Source organism: Coffea arabica, chromosome 4c (genome assembly GCF_036785885.1).
Source record: "Coffea arabica cultivar ET-39 chromosome 4c, Coffea Arabica ET-39 HiFi, whole genome shotgun sequence".
In the NCBI taxonomy this organism is placed as follows: domain Eukaryota; kingdom Viridiplantae; phylum Streptophyta; class Magnoliopsida; order Gentianales; family Rubiaceae; genus Coffea; species Coffea arabica.
The window spans coordinates 39807864-39829420 of NC_092316.1; the positions used below are offsets into that span (position 1 = coordinate 39807864).

Genomic DNA, 21557 nt, shown 5'->3' on the forward strand with positions numbered 1-21557 from the left:
AGAAATTCCAAGCCCAATACCTGTTTTAAATTACTAAGTCTATTTATTGGACTAATACCACTTAAACTTCTATTAAAATGGGTCCCACTAATTTGAAAACCATTATAAACTGGTGGGCACGTGCTCCCATTCTATCCCTTCCACGTTACTGATGCATACACGCGTCAACCACTGTACCAATGTTTAGCCTATATTTTCAAAATCAATACACCTGCGTTGATTTTCATTAACGCACTATAGAATATCTGTCTTTTCATAGTCAGAATTTTCTTTTCTCCACTCCTCCACTCTTCGTACAATCTCTCAGTTGAAACAAAGAAAGAAGGAGAAATTACAGAGAAGATCACCAATTTATCTCCATCATCTGTGGTACCTCCAAAATATAGTCACAAACTCAGGTATTCTCTTCCCCATCTTTCATGTTCCATTTCTTTTCTGGTCATTTTTATCTATGATTTTTTTTGTCTCTACAACTAGTAACTTCATATATATATATATATATATATATATACACACACACACACATATATATAACACCAAGGGAAGAGGGTCTTTTACAAAAAAGACTAGAGAAACTTGTATGTGGAGTTTTTATCTAATTTAAAGGTTTCATTCTTTCCTTTTTATATTGATTTTTTTGTTATTTTAATTTTGAAATTGTTAGTTAATTTTGCTAATTTATTAGATTGCTTCAACTTGATCTATGGGTGAATTTTAGTTAGTCCCTACAAAGTAGACCAAAGTGTTAATTCAAGCCCTAAAAGTGAATTAGTCCTAATTAAACCCTCTAAATGGGAAACTTTGTTCTGGATGAGCCCTTTCATCAACTCAGATATGGTCAATAGCTTTATACAATTTTTAATGGTAATCTGAAAGACTAATAATTATTTATGGGCTTTCGAAGCAATTAATTTTTTACCTCAATGAGATTTTAATTTTGAGGGCTTAATTAGCACTTTTTTTTTCAAGCGCTATATTTCCATTTTAATCTATTTTGAATAGCCTAATTGAAATTATTAATAATTTGAAATATTGTTGTTTCTATGGGTGAATTGGGACTTAAATTATTAGTTTATGTTGGTCAAATGATGTAATTTATGTTTTTTTATTGTTGTGGATATAATTATTTTAGCTTTAAAAGTCTATAGCTATTTATAATTACATAACTGCTTTTATTGGAAGAGTTGATATTGTAGGACATGTTTGGAACTAAATAAAATAGAAAAAGAAATAAAACTAACCAATGTACAAAATTATACCCAATCCAAACATTATTTTGGCATGCTGAATTAATTGCATTTATTAGGAGTTGGATATGGGGTGACACGTTTGGAACAAAGTAAATCAAGGAACTAATTAAACTAATAATTCTATAAATATTATGCCCAAACCAGAAAAAGGACATGAATCAATTTTTGGGAAAAATTAATTTAAAAATATAAGAAAAAATGATGGAGAGTTGGGAGCTCTCTAAAGGGGTTTACACTAAAAATCCCCTCTGCAATGTATGTGTGTGTATATATATATTTTATCCAAATTACGTATAAAAGCTGTTTAGCTACGGCTCACAAGTCAGAAGCATGCCACAGGCTTCAACCACTAGTTTTATTCATAAAAAGAACAATCCAGTTTTGTCCAAACTTATGGAACATAACCCCAGAGTGCAAATCAGCCACTAGAACTAGATGTAGTCAAGTCCAGTTGCTGTGGACTTTTCTTTCACATGTTATATCCCTAAATTATTGAGATGGATTTCAACAAAATCCTCAGTTCTTCCCTCTGTAGTACGTAACATATATTTTCTCTTGTCCTCTCACCTTTTTTCTTTTACTCTTTATTTTTAGATTAATCTTTTCTACACTGATAGTATATATTGGATGAATGACAATCATGCTAAATTTAAAATTGAAATTCAATTTTTGTACATGTATTATAGATCCAACTGTAATAATATATACTCCGTCAGAACATATAAGATTTATTCTATTTTTTCCTACTTCTCTTCTTATCACATATACACTTAATTTCGCTTACCCTACTAGTCTAGTTGACACTTTTCCAAGAAAATAGTTGATTTTCTTAGAAACAAATAAGATAAACAAGCATATGACTGCTACAATTGTCAATCACAATTATATCCTACCACGAATATATAAACACAAAATATTCATTAGAAAAATCAATTTATGAATTGAAACAATAAGTGTGAAATAACAATCAAATTTAGCATATAAAAATATATGAGAAACTGTTATTGTGCAATGCAGGTTGAAGTTCATACAACTTTTTCTTTTTTTGTATTATTGTGTTCATTTAAAGGGTTGGTGCATATATGTTGGATTACAATTTTCATTTTCCGGAAACGTCAGATATTTGTATTAACAAAAGTGTATTACACTGTACAGTGAGCAAAGGGCCAAATGTGAACTTTACAAAAGTGTACTATAACACTTGAGGATTCCTCATCTTGGATTATGCTAAGAGCATGCTTGCTGATCATCATACTAATATTTCTACTTTCATTATCTGCTAAACAAAAAGAGCATTTCAAAAACAGTAGCCTTAGGCTCTGAATGTCCTCAAGTTGTCCAAAAATCCTAGTATCTTTTGCTTTCTTGCGTCTCAAAAGTTAGAGAAGTTCTTCGGATGTCACTTCCACTGATATTCTTCTCCACTGTTGCAAGCTAGCTTTGCTAAGCGCAAGTTTCAGAGCTTCTGTTTGATCCAACATGCTCTCTCCAGAGCGCCTTTCCTTAAGTGCCCAGCCTGTAATTGGATTACACTTGTTACTGACCATTGTTACGGCGCGAGAAGGATCAGAGTCATCAGACAAGGAATCCTATGCAGCATCTATTAGTGGCCCTCCTTCTGTGACGAATCAAGTACTAGACATGACTCGTTAATCCAATGCTTCAATCTGTTGGCCACTGGGTAAAGACCACTGGATAAAGACCAAGCATTAAATCTTCATCAAAATCTAAAAATGAACCTGATAGATACATGCTGGTACATACATAAAAAGAAGGAATTCTCCTTTATGTAATTAAGCAGGTCTCATTCTGTCAGTGTCGATGTTCTTCGCCTCTTCGGTCAAGAACTTCTGTAATTGAATCTGGAGAAGAAAACTCCTTTTGATTGTATGCTTGAATTCTTGCTTCTGATGGTGGTTCTAGTAACTTTTGCTACTGTGCTTTGCACCTGATTTTGTTGCCGCTACTAAAGTTCATAGCTATTCGATCGTTGTTGTACTGTCTATAGCTAATTACCCCTCTGTTTCCAGGTATAAAGTTGCAGGAAACACTAAATACATGAAGCAAAATAGCAAAGTTCTTTACTCTGATGAGTCCCCTATGTTCTTCAAAGTGTATACGGACCAACTATGCTCTTCACAATTGGTAAGATCCCTCCTTGAACATACGAAGTTAAAGTTTCCCTTCTTTTCCTCACTTGCATTTTGTTATATAACCTCAAATATTGATTTATATAACTAGACCTAACAGTTAATAACCATATAAATCAGTGATATGTCCTCTTTGACTACTACCAGATTTACTTTGTGGTTTTCTTAGTCAAGGTGAGATCAGTTGTATGCTTGTAATATTACGTTGTTGATTGTTTGTGAAAATACTCACTTGTTTATAGGTTTATGTCTAGTAATAAAGACAAGTTGTGTTTGTACTACTTTAGAAAAATACCCACTTTGGGGTTGACCCGGATATAGGGTACAAGTGCTCAAATCAACATAATATCCCCGTTTCGCAAGTTAATAACAAAGCAGATTTTAGGTATTGTATATTCAAGCATCCAAGAAGAAAGTAGGTTGCTTTTTGGTTGTATGTGCCCTACAGTTCTCTGGCAATTTGTTGATTGACAATTGGAGTTCTTGTTGTTTTAGAAAATTCCACCAGAATTTGTCAAGAAATTCAATGGAGATGTACCTCAGACATTCACACTTGAGGGTCCTCAGGGAAGATCTTGGCAGATTGTAGCTGGCAAAGTTGACGAATACTTCTATTTCCAGGAAGGTTGGCAAAATTTTGTGGAAGATAACTCCTTGGAGAATGACGATTTTCTCACTTTCAGCTATGGTGGTTGCTCAAGATTTTACGTTGAAATATTTGGCAAACACGGGTGTATAAAAGAAGGTGCTTTCACTATTTGGAATGATGCAATGCATAGGAATGAAAGCACATTGGAACAGCTCCATGGTGATGATTGAACAGTCTGAAATCATATAATCCTATTTTGAGAAAAATGTTATCACATCTTAATTCATGTGTTGAATATTATGCAGGCAAGTTGAACAATACTACTCAGCCAATGGGAAGATCGTTACGTTCCCGGACAAGGGGTTCATGTTCAGAGATTGGTCTAGCTGGTAAAGTGCAGGACAACATGAGACACCGTTCTGGTCCATTTAGAGTTCAACTGACAAAAACTTATACTAACAGATATGTGGTAAGTATATTGAACCTATGTTCTCAACGTAATTATAGCACATTGAAAACTATTGGTGGTGAAGGTGCTTAAGTTCCTTTCGTTGACTAGTTTTAAGAAAAAGCCAGTTGTATAATCAGATGACTTTTCTCGGAAATTTCAGCAACAACAGAGATGTCAGTCGACAATCACCTGATTACTTGACGCTTCACTTTCTTAACTTTTTAGTAAATGAAATTTGTCAATCTTGTTTGCTTTGGGAGCATAGTTGATATTAAAGCCCAAAAATCTCTGTTACTTTTCAATAGGGTTACTGGTGACTATAATTGAACAATGTTCAGATATGTCATGGTTATTTGTCTGATCATGTTGCAGAAGTTTCCTCGAGATTTTGGAAATGTTAAAAAGCATTGGAAGAATGGAAAAGGTGCCCTTTTGCGGGTTCAGGCAAGAGAATGGAAGGTGAGCATAGCGAAAAGCGGGAGATATTTTCATCTTTGTACAGGCTGGTCCTCTTTTGTGAAAGAGAATTCTCTGAAAATAGGAGATGAGTGCAATTTTGAGGTGATAGACAACAACGATGACGGCATTGTGCTCGAAGTTACTATGTCGAGATGCCCAGATAAGATAGAATGAGCTTCTGTGCCCTTTCCTAAGACTAGTAGCAAGTTCTCCAGAAGGAAATGGTTTTCTTTTTTTTCTCTTTTCTTTATCTGTTTTTGGGTAATGGAGGATTAAAGAAAGGCAAAGCTTCAGATAACTATTGGAATTATTTTGATTGCATTTGTTAGTATTGTGTATTGACTAACTTTTCTCTTCATTAATGAACCTGTGGCATCCTTAGTTACAGGGTCAGGAGACTGTACTGTGGTTATCAGAATTGGTATGGAATGGTGTTTCATATTTGCATTTGTAGCTACCTGTAGAGCTTCTCCCAGTATCCTCATTAGTGTTGCCTTTTACCCTTGCATGGTGGAGAGTGCAGACCTGTTTCTTTTTCTTTCCTTCAACTTCAATCGAACCATTTTAACTTGTTTTTAACTAGCTTTTTAAAATTTCAAGATAGTCTATGAAATTTTTTATCTTACAGTTTTTAAGAACATTTTTTATCAAGTTTAAGCAGCTGAGCCACAAGACAGCATCATAGAAAATGCATCTGGTTAACACAAATTTCTAGCCTCTTTGAACTTAGATTTGATATCCCTTTAGTCCTTGATTTCAAAGTTCAAATGAGTTTCTTCTATTGATGGGTTGTATGCATAGAACATGGTGGATTATATTTATAACTTTCCATCATTTTCAAACTTCTCTAGTCCTTTGATGATTATCGGTTTTGGGGAGTATCCTTTTCCCAAAAAAAAAAAAAAATGAATTTTGTGATATACACTGGCCGAGTAGATGTCACAACAACAATCCTCTTGGCCTTCCAGATGTTTTTGTTGAGCGAGAGCAACACCAACATTAACTATGGAAAAAAAAAATTTTTTTTTGGGATTCTAAAATACACTGTCTTCTATTATGTTTTTGTCCTTTTATCCTTTTTTATAAATTTCCGTGTTGCTAAATAATGCGAGAAAAAATTGCTAGATTCTTTTATGGTAAATTTGAGATGTGAAATTTATCAAGGGGAATAAAGAAAAGGCCGCTCTATTAATTACTTTTTTATTTTATATATATCATATAAAAAAAAATTGGCACAGTAATAAGACTTTTCCTTTTCCGAATAGTCTTCAATCCAAAAGGACAAGCATTTTCACTTTCTTGGCTGGTGTAACTTGCAACATGTGGAGAGCTACAGCAAAACGAAATCCATTAAATAAAGTGATAAATTCGCTAATAATTAATATTATCTATAATCGTTCTATCATTTATCCTATCAAAATGTAAAAATCAATTAAGTTGACAATAATTCATCTTGCTATGTTCAATTATACTAGACATTCAATAGAATCAATACCCCTGAAATCGGTAAAGTGTTCTTGTAAAGTGGTCCTTAAAAAAAAGATCATTATACAAAAGCTCTTTACCAATTTTCCATTTCTCTAATTAAAAGAAAGGCAAATACTTGGGTGGACCTTGTCCACGGGCCAGCTGTGAACCGCATGGTGTTCATTTGGTCACGTCACTTTCTTGACTTGTTAATGAGAAAAAATAATTTTTTGTTTGTGAGCTCCCCAACCATGGTTACCTTTCATTGCTGCACTCAAGAAGCATCACGATGGAAGATTCATTGATTCATTCTATTCTCCAAAACAAAAGTTTCGTTCTTCCTGCTAGTATCCAGGAAGACCACATAATTTTTTTTGCAAAAAATAGTTCAATATCGATGATGAACTAAATCAATATCTCAACACAAAATTGTACACATCTAGTTTATTAACTCCCAAATACAAAACCAAATATACAGATAAAATTACATTGATCTCTAATAAAAAAATCTTTAGAATCTTCTTTTTTTTTTTTTTTTGTCACACAATGATTCCGGAAACCTTTTACTTATACTAAAAAAAAAAACTCTAGAATCTCCAACTCCATTGAACCAAAATTCTCCAAAGCCTTTTACAACTGATTCTTCAGAGTGATTTCTGTCCACTGTCTGTCTTCATTCAAACCCGATTTCCTATTTCTTCATTTTCTTCATCTTCACTAACATCAGTTGAAAAAAAAAAAACACAAGTGTGCCAACTATTTATGGATTTAATGGAGCTAGCATAAGTATTTTCTTTAGATTTCACAGAAAAACCAAAACCAAAAAATTAATTACTTGATGCGATGCACCATTACTAGATTTGTTCAAATGACCTTTCAATTTCTAATTTAAAAATGATGCTGCAAGTGTGTTTGGATAGAATATTATTTAAAATATTATTTAGAATAATTACTGTAGTTTGGAAAAAAATTTTGCAAGACTTACTTGGAAAGATCTCTTGAATGTGGGAATTGAAGTTTCCAGCTATCTTGTTAGGTAAATTTTGATTTTTTTTTATCATGATTCAATCTTCTCCCTCTGTTCATCTCTTTGTCATATTTTCCGAAAATTCAGTAGAATAGAAATGGATCAAATTTGTGTAGTTCTACTTGCCCAAAACTCTCTCTCTTCAACTTCTTCAGAGAGAGAGAGAGAGAGAGAGAGAGAGAGAGAGAGAGAGAGAGAGAGAGAGAGAGAGAGAGAGAGAGCTTGGGGAGAGACATTAGATTCGAAGAATATCGAGATTCCTTCTTCCAAAAGCTATGTGTGTTTCTTGTCTCTCCCATTTTAGTTAATGTTTGTCTGCCAGGAAAAGGGAAGGAAAGTGAAGGAAAATAACTTTCTTATAAGTTTTAAATGTTTGTTTGTCAAGAAACTTATGGCACCCACCACATAAATTTTTCTACTTAAATTGATAGGAAAGTGAATTACAGGAAAGTTTCAACTAATTGAATTTCTTTTACAACTCCTTTCTTTCTAAACTATTTCCTCCATTCTCAACTTCTATATAAATTAGGATACATTAGGATTTATCATTCAAATAACCGAGTTGCATGGGGAGGGATTGATTGAGTTGTATAAGGGAAGAAAGTGTAAATAAGAGATACTCGAGACCTCTCATCTATACTAAAAAATATAGGTTTGCTGTTAGACATTTTATTCTTATTTTAACAATTAATGAATTAGTAATTTATTGAATTTATATGACATTAGTATTTTTTTCTTTTACATTTTGTGCTCTTTTTTATGTCTATATATTTTTTAAATAACTTTCACACACATAATATATATATAGTTAAAGAATGTGATTAATTTTCAAGTAAACAACTCTTCCAATATGCAAAATGTTATACCAAAAATGAAGAAATTCAATATTAAATATTTTTTATTGACAAACACACTACCCAATTTTTCACTAACTTTTCAACTAAACAAACACAAGAATTTGAATCTTCTTGCATCATTTTCTTGTTAACCAAATACATTGAAAAAGTTAATTTCCTTTTTCTTTACTGCACTTCACTTTTCTCAAAACACACTCTCGCACACGACTTTCCCGTCAAACAATCAGAGCATTATAATTTTCAACCAAAAGTGAATTACGGCAAACAAAAAAAAGTGTTAAACCCGGTTGAATAGGGTGGCATGGCTTGTTGAGAACCATAGGGTTTAAAAGTGGGGTCGCAGACCGAGTTCAGCCAAGTTTTTGCAAGATTGAAAAACAAAAATGGGTCTACAGCGCTTTACTGATCCCGTCCGTACGACATCGTTTCGCCTTCTTTTTTTGAATTCTACCAAATTCCACGGGTCGGTTCTTCCCGAAACGGTCTTTTTACTATAAACCCCTCAAGTTTTTAAATCACCTTAATCAAACCCACGAAAACTATCTCTCTTTCAGTTTAACCCCTAACTGCAAGCCAATTTATACCCCGCCTTTCCCAATCCAAACCCTAGTTTCCAACCGATCGTCCGAACTGAAACTAAAATGGCGTCGTCGGAGGAACCAAAACGATGCCTATACGAAGTCCTCGGCTTAAGCCGCGCTTGCTCCGTCGACGAAATTCGGTCAGCTTACAAGAAGCTTGCTCTTCAGCGCCATCCGGACAAGCTCGTAAAATCCGGCTTATCAGAAGCCGAAGCCACAGCTCAATTCCAAGAGCTCGTAAACGCCTACGAAGTCCTCTCCGACCCGCGGGAGCGCGCGTGGTACGACTCGCACCGCTCTCAAATTCTGTTTTCCAGTTCCTCCCCGGCCACTGGCAATTCGTCTAATTCCGTCTATGTTCCGAACTTGTTTTCGTATTTCTCCAATTCCGTTTATTCTGGATATTCGGATTCCGGCAAGGGTTTTTATAAGGTTTATGGAGATGTTTTTGATAAAATTTATCAAAATGAGTTAAATTTTGCCAAGAGGTTGGGCTTGGGATTCCCGAAGGAAGCTCCAGTCATGGGAAATTTGGATTCCTATTATACTCAGGCATGATTCCTTTTTCAATTATTCCGAAACTTTATGCTTGTATTCTTCATTTTAAGATGATGTTTCTATAGTTGCTCGTTGGACATATGTTTGATTCCGTTTTTTAATCCAATTTACTAAAATGTTGGAAATTTTGTTAAGTTTTTTTTTAATTAGAGGTTAGAAATTGTAGTTTGGCAAGATTGAGGTTTTGTTGATTTAGTGATTGATTCTTATGCAGGTTACGGCGTTTTATAATTATTGGTTAGGGTTTGTGACATTGATGGACTTTTGTTGGGTAGATCAGTATGATGTAATGGCAGGGCCGAATAGGAAGTCAAGAAGGGTAATGGAGGAGGAAAACAAAAAGTTGAGGAAAAAAGCACGGAGGGAGTATAATGACACAGTTAGGGGATTGGCTGAGTTTGTGAAAAAAAGGGATAAGAGGGTCATAGATATGCAGATGAAAAGGGCCGAGGAGGTGGAGAGGAGGAAGGAGGAAGAGAGGGAGAGGAAAAAGGAGTTGGAGAGACAAAAGGCTGAGAGAGCGAAGAAGTACGAGGAGCCTGAGTGGGCTAAAGTTGAAGACATTGAGGATGAAGATACTGAGGAGATAGTTGATGACGATAAGAAGAAGAAAGGGGATGGGAAGGAGTTGTATTGTGTTGCATGTGGAAAGAAATTCAAGAGTGATAAACAATGGAAAAATCACGAGCAGTCGAAAAAACACAAGGAAAAGGTGGCAGAATTGCGGAATACATTTATTGAGGAAGATGAAGAATATGAAGAGGGGAAGACGGAGGAAGTGGGTGAGGAATATGACGAGGAAGATGAGGTTGGCGCAGAAGAGAGTGGCTTTTTATCAGCAGATGATGAGGTGGATGAACTAATGGATCATTTTAATAGCACCATGGAAATTCGAGAAGAAGGCAATGATGAAGCGCAATCTAGTGAACAAGATGGTTTGGTTGATAGGGATAGTGGGATTTGCTTGAAGGAACTACAATCTGACATGCGATCAGATGATGACGAAGCTAGTAATCTTGAAGCTATGGTTTCTGGGCAGAAGAATCGGAAAAATGGAAGCTTGGATCAGAAGCCTAAGCGTGCTTCAAATAAAATCCCAGTCAAGGTTGATAGTAATGAGATGGACTTCATGGCGTATAACAATATGAAGGGTTCAAGAAGGAATAGGGGAGGTAGGAAACAAAGGGGACGAACTCTAGAGGAAGCAGCGCAAACTGAGATAGCTGAAGCGCATGTTGAAGCTGAGAATAATGGGTATCATGACACCATGAAGGAGGCGTCATCAGATTCTTTCCTTGAAACTCAATCTAGAGGCAAAGAAGATGATGAATCAGAAACGAGTCATAAGCTTTCAAGACAAGCTGTTAACAAGAAAGGGACAGCAAAGTCAGACAGCAATTTCAAGTCAAAAGAGGCACCCAAAGGAAGGAAAAAGAAGGTACTATGACGTTTTCATTTGTTTCTAGTCTAATTTTGTACTGCTTATTTTCTAGTTTGTGTTAGACATTGTTAGGTGAACAACCGTTCAGTGTGAGGAAAGTCATACTCATACTCAATCCTTCTTGAATGGTGAATGAAGTGCATTTGGGGTTACCCTCCTTCACCAATAGTCCAAGTCGCAGTGACTAAAGTAATCTCTTGGCAGGATTTCCCACAGGATCCTTAGCTAGAGTGGAGACATTAGTGTGAATGCTTGTGTGGCTAATAGTTCAATCTATTGTAGTTACAGATGAAATTATTTGATTTTTTTTCAGTATCCCAGGAAGTAACATTAGTCAGAAGATGCATTTTGTGTAATATTGATTGTGATTATTTTCAAAAACCTTTTTTTTGACTGATTATGTATTGTTTTTCTTATGCTTTTTCTCAGGCTAATACCAAAGTTATTAGCAACCGGTGTGAGAAATGTGGAGAAGAATTTGAATCAAGGTGACTATACATGTTGCCAAATTTTATTCTTCATTCAAAAGCTTTCTTACTTGATTGGACTATGTTTGAGTTAACCTAATTTCAAATTTTCTTGACAGAAATAAACTACATAGGCATTTAGGGGATACGGGTCATGCTACATTAAAGTCCAGATGAAAGTTCTGGAGCATCTTCTGTGTTGAGTGTGTCAAGCTACCGGCTTGGCGTCATTTTTGGCTTCATATTTGTCATTATTTTGGTAATTATAAAATAATTACCGTTGTTATATCCTAGATGATTGTATCCGAGTAATATAAGATACCACTGGAAATTACAGAGTCGGCAGAAAGACCTTGATAGCTAGAAATGTAGCAATTCTTGTTTGTTCTTCATGATGGAATGATGCTCGTCACTTTGGAAATTGATTGCGAAGCTATTCAGCTTATTCTTTCATTAAATGTTATTCAATGTCACTTGGGGTCAATTTTCAACAGATGGATGCCTGTAATGTGAGCAAATGGATAAGTTAAGCTCGTCATTGTTCATCATGATGGTATGATACTTTGGAAATTGATTGCCTTGTTAATTCGCCTTGTCTTCCAGGATGTCTATTTAACCTCAATGATTTGCGGTTAATCAGGACTGATGCTTATCAGTGTATTAGCAAATGAATAAAACTGAAAGCATTACACTCATCACTAGAATTTGGACAGTGAAGAAGCGCTGAGCTTCCCTGGACCGAGCTGACCTGATGAGCTCGGCGTGCTGATGAAAGGAACGTATCCCAGCCCTGCAAAACAAACAAGAAATAGTCTCTAGGGTGACTAACAGGGGAGCCCCGAGGTGGTCCCCGGGGGCACTTCGACGGTCAAATTAGTTTTCCGGTGAGTGAGATTCACGGGAAGTAAAACAGTCGGGAGTAATTGACGAATAGTGAGCGTATCCTGTGTAGTTGGTTTGCGTTATCATTTATGCCTGCTCGAGAGTCTGACCTCCGTACGCCTCGAGACTTACCCGGTATAGCCTCAATCCCGCGCCGAGGGGGATTCTCCCCGCTCTCTGCGAGATTGTTCCCTGGAGCCTTTCGGTGCCCTAGTGGCGGTGTGCCCCAGGATGGCTGTCAGGGGCCTGGGGTCCAAGTCCAGCTCTGCCATTCCTGGGCTGCCACGTGTCCAGACCTAGGACGGAGCCTCTGCACTAGTCCCCTAGATTAGGTAGGGCTTCCAAGCTGATCTAATCTATACCCCATCCACGTGGGAGACCAGCGTCGCACACTGCTCTGACAGGGTCACCTCCGGTACAGCGCTGTTACTGAAAAGCCGCGCTCATGTCCTTTCAGTTGTCACGTCTCTTCGGTCTCCGTACCGCTTTTAAATGCGTTCACATGGGACGGTTCAAATTCAAACAGCCGTTTCCCCCCATTTTATTCCCTATAAATAGGGGCTTCCGGATTTCCTCTAACTCTATTTGCCATTTTTCTTTTCTCGTGCATTTTCCATTTCCGGCAGCAAGACTTCCGGCTCTCAGTGCCCAGACTCCGACGATTCCTTCATTTTTTCCATTCTACTCACCAGTAAGTCCTTTTCCTTCCTCCTTCACTCTCTTTTTCCTTTGCCACCTTCTGCATTTTATGTCGGATCGGTTCGGCGTCACTTTCACTGCCTCTCGGATTCCTGCCCACCGTAGAGCCCTTAGGATTCTCATTTCTTCTTCATTTTCGTCTTCATCTTCATCTCCATCTCCTCCTCTTTTTTTCTCTTCTGCTTCTAATTCTAGCTTCCACATTCCTGATTTGCTTGAGCCCATAGTCATCATGAGTTCTCCATCTGCCCACTCTCCTTCTGCCCGAATCCTGGAGGAGGTTGCCGAGCTCGATGCCCTCATCGGGCAGCAGGCCACTTCTGTTCCCTCCCCCAAGTCTCCTCACGACTCTCCTGGTGGAGCTCAGGGAGGAGCTGAGGAGGACAGGGACCCCTCCGAGGGGACCCCTGCTTCCGAGCAGGGGGATGATCTTGGATTCAACTTCGGTCATCCTAACCAACACGAGATCACCCTCGCACCAGAGGTAGTGGTCGAGCTGGCCGGATTTTTTTCTATTCCTCCGGCCTTCGAGGCAAGGGCTGCTTGGCCCAACGACCGAGCCAGCCGACCTCCCCCTGGCTTCGTAGCCATTTATAAGGAGTAGCTGGTCGCGGGACTCCGGCTCCCCATTCCTCCAGCCTTAGCCGAGATCCTAAGCTATTGGGGGCTCATGATCACCCAAATCCATCCCAACTCGATCAGGATCATCATTGGATTCCTGATCTAGTGTCAGATCTGCTCCATCCCCTATTCTCTCTCTCTCTTCCGAACTTCCTACACTCTCAAACTCTCCCTCCCTGGATGGTACTACTTCTCCCGCCGAACTATGAGCAAAGTTCGGAGGGGGAAGGGCACCCAGGATCTGCTCTTTGGGGTCCCCTCTTCCATAAAGAACTGGAAAGGGGACTTTTTCTTTGTTAAATCCACATATTTCCCTCATAAAGTGTGGAAGGTCGGGGAGGTTGATTCCGACCCCTTTCTAGGGGATTTGGATTCCGAAACCCTCAGCCAGCTGGTGAGCTCCAGGGTGAAGTTCTACGCGGCCAAATTCTCCACCGAGCAGATTTCTGCGGCCGGACTGATGGGGACGATGTCCGGGTCCCCTGGAGAGGTGGTGCCCTCCCCGACAGACTATGACACTTGTAATGCCGATTCTGTCCCCCTGTTGTTTGTTGCTTCCTTCATCCGTTTACTGACATGTATGTACTAATTTAGTGGTGTTTGCTGTAGTGAGGAGGTTTTCCAAACTGTTGGGCACGCCTTTCGAGCAGATCACCCCCACTCCACAGCCGGAGGCCGCCAAGAAGGCCTCTCCGACTCCTGGGGGCAGCTCGGGCCCTCAGAAGGAAGCATCGTCCCCCTCCAAATAGGTCGCCAGCAAGAAGAAGGCGGCCGGACAGAAGAGGGACCGAGGGGACGAAGCTCCCCAGCCCGAGAAGAGGCTCGCGCCCACCCCAGCTCAGTCCCCTCTCCTGCTGACGTCGGGGGGAGCTCCTCATGCGGGTCCGGTCCACTTGGGGGTTGGCTCTGCGGAGGAGCACGCGCGGGAGATGCCGCCCCCCAGTCTGTGGCACTTCCGCCACGTCGCCCCCGTGAAGCCGGGCCAGGCCCCCTCCATGCACGACCCCTGCCACTTCTGTCCATCCTGGGGGCTATTCATCACCGACCGAGTCCAGTTCCCCGAGGTGGCTCGCGAGTTAGTCACGGGCTCGGTCCTCCCGCGTGACAGGAGGTGGATGGAGCTGACGAGCTCGTCCGAGTTTCAGGACATGTACTTCACTGCCCAGACTCAAGTAAGTTCTCCACCTTTTAGGCCACTTGTGCCTCCTCTTTTCAGCTCGGTTGCGTAGTATGCTGACTTCCTTCTCCCCTCCTTAGGTCAATGCCGCTGGGGCTGCCCTGGGAAACCCGCTTCTCCGAACTGTTTTCCGACTTGAAAAAATTGCAGAAAAAGAATCGGGAGACAGAGCAAAGGCTTGCCCATGCCCTCAAGGAGGCGGACTCTCTTAAGGTCAAGTTGGGCAAGACCGAAAAGGAGTTAGAAACGGCTCAGGGCCAGCTAGCCTCCACCAAGTCAAAGCTAGACCAGGAGAAGGCGGGCGTGGAGAAGTTAAGGGCGGACCACACCATCGAGCGCTCCGGCACCGTCAACCGGGAGTGCAAGAAGGCCGTTCGGGAGTTCATCTCTTCCGAACGATTTGCTGAGGACGTGGCCCTCCTCAACCAGCCCATCCTCCAGGTCGGCTTCACGCGAGCTCTGGACCAGGTGAAGGGCCTCAACTTGCCTGGCTTCGACTTGGCCGCGTTCAAGGATTACAACCCTGCCGCCGAGGAGAAGCTAGATTGATTCTTCGACGGGTACTGCAAGGGGCATGCCCTGAAGGACCTGGTGGGCCGGAGCGACGTGGGAGCCGAGCTGGCAGAGGTTCCCCTGTAGGAGGACGAGGCCCCCGGCAGGGTTTCCGGGAAGGAGCGGGTGGCTTAGGGGTGTTTAAGGGGGGCCAAGCTGTACATAGCCAGGTTTTCATATCTGAAGAGGCGCTGAGCTCTCCATTTGGAGTAGAGAGAAAGCATATCTTCCCCAGTATGAAGGGTGCGGATATCTAGCATCACCAACTCTCCCAGTATATGAAACCTGCTGCCGTGTTTTTCTCATGTCAGTAGTCACCTGCAAGAGGTTTGTCCGCCTAAGGGTAGCGACCACTCCAGAAACCCTTTCTATTTTCCTTTTATAGCTCGGTAGGCTTTGTAATAGATAAGTTGTATACACGTAATTTGAATGAAATTATCTAATCTCGATTTGCAATTCTCGCCTGCGCCAACTCTAACAATCAAGGCCATATGCCGACCTCCCGGGTCGAGCACCAAATAAATCCATCAAGGCGGCGTGCCGGCCTCTTGGGCCGAGCATCTATCACATTTTAATCTAAGAACTAAATTGTCAAGGACAATCAGACTGGGGAATCAACAAATTTCATCAAACTAATTCCCGTCGTGCCGACCTCCTGGGCCGAGCATCAAACTTTAAAGGCAGCCATGCCGACCTCCTGGGTCGAGCGTCAAGATTTTAAAGACAAGATTTTAATGATAGTCCTGCCGACCTCCTGGCCGAGCATTAAACGTTAAAGGCATTCCATCCGTTATCATTCATCCTCAGCCCCCCACTAGGACACTTAGCATTGTCTGAGTGTGCTAGTATATGATCTAAACTTAAAAGTTAAATGGTGTTGATAAAAGGAAGGTTCAAAGTCAAGCGTTTATTTAATGATGAACTTGTATGCGAATTCTGAAGAGTAGACAGTAAGATACCCTGACCCAATCTAACCTACGAACAACCGCAAGTTCGAGAAGTGCCAAGTACGGGGTATTTCCGCTCCATCTAGTTTCGCAAGCCTGCAATACCCAGCTCGGTTCGCCTCCAGGATCTTGTACGGTCCCTCCCAGTTCGGGTCGAGTTTGTTGGAACTATGGGCTCGGCTGACGGAGTTCCTTCTTAAGACGAGATCTCCTGACTGGTACTGCGTGTTTCTCACTTTTGCGTTATGATAGCGGGCGAGTTGGCTTTTGTACTTAGCCATCCGTATCGCCGCTTCCTCGCGCTTGGCCTCCAGCATGTCCAAGTTACACCTCAGCTCTTCTTCGTTGGCTAACGCAACGAAGTTCTGTGTCCGAGACGAGGGGAGGCCGATCTCCGCGGGAACCACCGTTTCTGCCCATAAGTCAGGGAAAACGGGGTCTCCTGAGTGGCCGTCCTCGGAGTGGTGCGGTAGGCCCAGAGGACACTACGAAGCTCATCTAGCCAGTTAGACTGGGACAGCTCTAACCTAGTCTTCAGTCCTAGCAGAATGGTTCGGTTAACGTCCTCTACCTGGCCATTTGCCTGGGGATGATCGACCGACGTGAAGTGTTGGCTGATCCCGAAATCGGTGCACCAGCTCCGGAAGGGGTTTTCGGCGAACTGCCGCCCATTGTCAGATATTAAGACATGTGGAATCCCGAAGCGGCAGACTATGTTCTTCCAAAAGAATTTCTGAACTGCCTTTCCAGAGATAATGGCCAGGGGCTCGACCTCCATGCATTTTGTGAAATAGTCGATGGCCCAAAAGGTCTATTCCCCACTGGGCAAAGGGCCAAGGACTGTAGATGGGGACCATCTCCCGAGTGGGCTGGTGACGCAGCGGGGCGTGCACCTAGCAAGCTCGGCATTTCTGAACTAGAGTCACGGCATCTCGAAACACTGTGGGCTAATAGTAGCCTAAGAGCAGGCACTTTTTGGCCAACACCCGGGATCCCACATGTGTCGCACATAAGCTTTCGTGAACTTCACCGAGGATGTAATTGCCCTCCTCAGGAGTCACGCATTTTAGTCAGGGAGACAGATACGACCTCCTGTAGAGGGTTCCTCCGGCGTAGGCGTACTTAGCAGCTCTGAGTTGGAGTCGACGAGCTTCAGTTCTATCCTCGGGAAGGACACCCGAGCCGAGGAAGTCCATGAGGGGAGTCATCCAGGAGGCCGAACTGGCTATAGCCAAGATCCGGACCTGGTCAATGCTTTTTTGCCTGACCACCTCTACCAAGACTTCCTTGCTCAAGTGAGCAAACGAGGAGGACGCTAGTTTTGACAGGGCGTCCACGCGCTTGTTCTGTGATCTCGGCACCCGCTCGATTTCAAAGGCATCAAACAGGGTTATCGCCTCTCGTGCCTTAACTAAATATTTTTTCATGACGTCCTCCTTGGTCTCATACTCCCCGTGGATTTAGTGGACTACGAGCTGAGAGTCGCTCCGGATTTTGATCGCAGTTATACCCATCTGGTGGACTATCCGCAACCCTGTCAATAGGGCCTCGTACTCAGTCTCATTGTTGGATGCCGGGAAGTCGAACTTGAGCGCGTAGGTCAGTTCTTCCTCGGTGGGCGAGGTGAGCAACAGGCCGGCCCCGCTCCCTTTCTTATTCGAGGCCCCGTCTACGGATAGTACCCACGGCTCTTCCAGCCGTGCCTCTTCGGGCGGAGAGTTCGGCTCAGCCATGGACAAACTTGCCCCCTCAGCAAGGAAGTCTGCCAAAGCCTGAACTTTGATAGTAGTGCGGGGCTGATAGTCGATGTTGTGCTCGGCCAATTCGACGGCCCACTTGGTCATCCTGTCTGAGACCTCGGGTTTCGTGAGTATCTGGCGCAAGGGCTGATCGGTCATGACTACAATGCTGTGGGATTGGAAATAGGGTCGGAGTTTTCGGGCGGCGTGTACCAGAGCGAGGACCAATTTTTCTGCCGGTGTGTACCGCGCCTCCGGCCCCTGTAAAGCTCGGCTGACATAATATATTGGCTTCTGGGACCCCTATCTTTCCGCACCAAAATCGCGCTAACGGCCTCGTTGCAAGGGGGACAAGTATAGAAACAGGGTTTTCCCCTGCTCCGGGGCGGTCAGGGTGGGCATTTCGGCCAGATATGCTTTCAGGTCAGCGAAGGTTTTTTGGCATTGCTCAGTCCATTGAAAGTCCTTAGGTTCTTTCAAGATCCGAAAGAAGGGTATCCCCCGCACCGCGGAGCGCGAGAGGAATCTATTCAGGGCGGCCATCCTTCCCGTGAGCCGCTAGACCTCCTTTATGCTCCTCGGAGGGGCCATGCCCATGATGGCCTGGAGCTTATTCGGGTTGGCCCGGATCCCCTCTCAGGACACCAAGAATCCTAAGAACCTGCCCGACCTAACTCCGAAGGTACATTTCTTCGGATTCAATCGCATCCGGCTCTCCCATAGGATATCCAAGATCTCCTTCAGATCGGGGATGAGCTGTTGGTCAGCTCGGCTTTTGACGATCATGTCGTCCACGTAGACTTCCATGCTCCTGTCGATCTGATTTTGGAATAGTTTGTTGATCAGACGCTGGTAGGTAGCTCCAGCGTTTTTCAGCCCAAATGGCATGGTCCGGTAGCAGTAAGTTCCTTCCTCAGTGATGAAGGAGATCTTCTCCCGATCTTCTTCGGCCATCTCTATCTGGTGGTATCCCTTGAAGGCATCCAGGAAACACAAAACGTCAAAACCCACAATAGAGTCTACTAACCTATCGATCTTCGGCAAGGGGACGCAATCTTTCGGGCAGGCCTTAGTGAAATCTGTAAAGTCCACGCACATCCTCCAGGACTGGTCCTCCTTCTTGACCAGGACGGGATTGGCTAACCAAATCGGGTAATACACTTCTAGAATGATCTTGGATTCCAGCAGCTTGCCGACCTCCATCTTGATCACCTCGTTCCTTTTTGGGGCGAAACTCCTCTTCTTCTGCTTCACCGGCTTGAAGCGAGGATCCACGTTGAGGTGGTGGACAGCCAGACCAGTCGGAATTCCAGGCATGTCTTCAACCGTCCATGCGAAGATCCGGGAATACTCCCTCAGCAGGACCTTCAAACCCTCCTTCTCCTCAGAGGGTAGCTGTGCACCGATGCGGAGGACCTGGTCGAACCGATCTTCCCTCAAGGGGAACTCCTCGATCTCGTCCTGGGTGCCCAGCTGTCGGGCCTTCTCCCCCGGGATGTAAGGCTCCAAGTTGGTCGTCTGGGCAACCACCTTCTCCTGTCCCCGAAGCATGGCCAGGTAGCAAGTTTTGGCCACTTCCGGGTCTCCATGCACCTCAGCTATCCCTTCGGGGGTGGGGAATTTGACGCTGAGGTGGAACGAGGAAGGAATAGCTCGGAGAGCGTTCAGATCGGGTCTTCCCAAGAACACATTGTACGGGGATGGCTGTTTGACCACCACAAAGTTGACAGGGATGGTCCGGCATTTGGGGCCTGCCCTACCGTAACCATCAGTGTGATCATTCCTTCCGGGTTGATGGGTGGTCCGGTGAAGCCTACTAGGAATGTCCGAACCGGAGTCAACTGTCCATCCTTCAAGTCGAGCTCTTTAAACACCCGGTAAAACAGGATGTCCACCGCACTCCCTTGGTCAACATACACCTTCTTCACCCGATAGTTGTTGGTGACGACGACTATCACGATGGTCTCGTGGTTCCCGGACGCCAGGGGAACCGCATCCCTTGGATCGAAGGTGATCTCTTTGTCCATGCGCAAGCGCTTCAGGGAATCATCCCCCTCGTGGGGAGGTCGCCTGTTCTTCCGAGCTGCATGGCTGTCCCCTCCCATGGGGCCCCCAGCGATGGTGTTTATCACCCCCACTAAGTTCTGGACGTCCTGGTCAGGGGAGTTGCCCCGAGGAACGTCGCGACCGCCCTGCCGTTCAGGGTGGTCGCGACGCTGGCCCTCGCCCCTGTCTCCGCGGTAGGTGCGTCCTGACTCCTGACTCGGTCGACCTTGCCGCACGAATCGTCCCAAGAAGCCGCGCTAGATCAGATCCTCGATCTCCTTCCGCAGGGTCCAGCACCCCTCCGTGTCATGCCCAACGTCTCGGTGGAAGGCACAGTACCGGTCTTGGTTCCTCTTGTTCCGGGGTGTCCCCATCTTAGGCGGTCGTTCCCCCAGACCCTCCGCCTCCATGACAGCTAGGATCTGGGCTCTGGGGCGAGTCAGGGGGTGTACCCTTTTTCCGGAAGCGGCGGCTGAGAGGGGGTTTTCTCCTTTGAGAGTCGGTCAAAGACGTTCTTCTTGGCCGGGCCGTCCTTGTTTTTGGGAGGATTTCCCCGTCCTCTCCGATTGCCGAGCTCTCGATCCAACTCCCTCTTCAGGCGTGCCGCCTCCTCTGCGTTAGTGGCTACGTGCGCCCTGGTCAAGAGCTCCTCCAGATCTCCAGGAGGCTTTTCGGCCAACTTGTAGAATAGCTCCTCTGCCTTGAGGCCGTTCATGAAGGCGGCCATCACCACTTTTTCATCCTTGTCCCTGATCTGCAAGGTCTCCGTGTTGAAGCGGGCCATGAATTCCTTAGGGACTCGTCCGGCTTTTGCCTGATTGCCATCAGGTGAGCCGCGTTCTTCGAATAAGTCTTCGAAGAGACGAACTGCCTGGCCAGCTCGAAAAAACTTCGGATGGACCCCGGTGCCAGACCCTGGAACCAGAGCCGGGCCCTCCCTTTCAGGAACATCGGGAAGGTCTTGCAACGGATTTCATTCGCAGCTGTCTGCAAACGCATGTGCGTGAGGAAGACCGAGAGGTGGTCTTCCGGGTCAGTTGAAGCATCGTACAACTCGATGTGCGGGATCTTGAATCTCCGAGGTGGCGGGTAGTCCTCTATCCCTCGAGTAAAGAGCGAGGCCGTGTAATTGTTCTCGTACAATTGCGGCCGCAAGATCTGCTCGAATTCGTCCCGGACAGGTTTCCACTGGGGAAGGTCGCGCGGGCGACTCTTGACAGATCGGTCGGAGGAGCGTTCGGGCTCATTCCGCGCAGACTTCCATGGGGAGGGGTTTCTCGGTCGGCCCCCGGCGGACCGGTCGCGGGAGTACCTCTCGCTATCCCCGACCACCGAGGCCCGTGGACGAGGGGGAGTCCGCGGCCGTTTCCTCCTGGGGGGCTGGTCTCGGGACTCATTCTCCGAGGGATCGGGGGGTGATTCCTTCTCCTTCCCCTTCGCCTTGGAGATCTGCGCGCCTCCGGTTTCGCCTTCCTCATTCGCCTATCGGATTATGTCTTCCAGCATGGGGAGTTCTCCGACACGAACTGAAGGATCTGCTGTCTCCGTTCCCCTGAAAGGGTTGAGCCCCCGGCGTCCCGTGCAGCTTCGGTCTCCC

At 44.0% G+C, this 21557-nt stretch overlaps 2 protein-coding genes across 2 annotated transcripts; both read left to right on the forward strand.

Moving 5' to 3' along the window:
* Positions 1–264: 264 nt before the first annotated feature.
* On the forward strand, positions 265–5121 carry LOC113692230 (putative B3 domain-containing protein Os03g0621600). Its single transcript, XM_072046216.1, has 5 exons — positions 265–398; positions 3281–3395; positions 4022–4208; positions 4295–4458; positions 4813–5121. The coding sequence occupies exons 2-5, from the start codon at positions 3309–3311 to the stop codon at positions 5071–5073; spliced, it is 699 nt and encodes a 232-aa protein (XP_071902317.1). The 5' UTR covers positions 265–398; positions 3281–3308; the 3' UTR covers positions 5074–5121.
* A 3665-nt stretch (positions 5122–8786) lies between these two features.
* On the forward strand, positions 8787–11718 carry LOC113691788 (DNAJ protein JJJ1 homolog). Its single transcript, XM_027210084.2, has 4 exons — positions 8787–9383; positions 9604–10827; positions 11260–11318; positions 11417–11718. Exons 1-4 carry the CDS (start codon positions 8892–8894, stop codon positions 11472–11474), a joined length of 1833 nt encoding a protein of 610 aa, XP_027065885.1. The 5' UTR covers positions 8787–8891; the 3' UTR covers positions 11475–11718.
* The last annotated feature ends 9839 nt before the right edge of the window (positions 11719–21557 follow it).

What these genes read in the sequence shown, in the direction of transcription:
- LOC113692230 (XM_072046216.1), top strand. Translation starts at nt 3,309, where the DNA reads ATGAAGCAAAATAGCAAAGTTCTTTACTCTGATGAGTCCCCTATGTTC. An exon ending in AACTATGCTCTTCACAATTG is followed by an intron (nt 3,396 to 4,021) that starts GTAAGATCCCTC and finishes TTCTATTTCCAG; the next exon opens with GAAGGTTGGCAAAATTTTGT. An exon ending in CACATTGGAACAGCTCCATG is followed by an intron (nt 4,209 to 4,294) that starts GTGATGATTGAA and finishes AATATTATGCAG; the next exon opens with GCAAGTTGAACAATACTACT.
- LOC113691788 (XM_027210084.2), top strand. Translation starts at nt 8,892, where the DNA reads ATGGCGTCGTCGGAGGAACCAAAACGATGCCTATACGAAGTCCTCGGC. An exon ending in CCAAAGGAAGGAAAAAGAAG is followed by an intron (nt 10,828 to 11,259) that starts GTACTATGACGT and finishes GCTTTTTCTCAG; the next exon opens with GCTAATACCAAAGTTATTAG. An exon ending in GGAGAAGAATTTGAATCAAG is followed by an intron (nt 11,319 to 11,416) that starts GTGACTATACAT and finishes TTTTCTTGACAG; the next exon opens with AAATAAACTACATAGGCATT.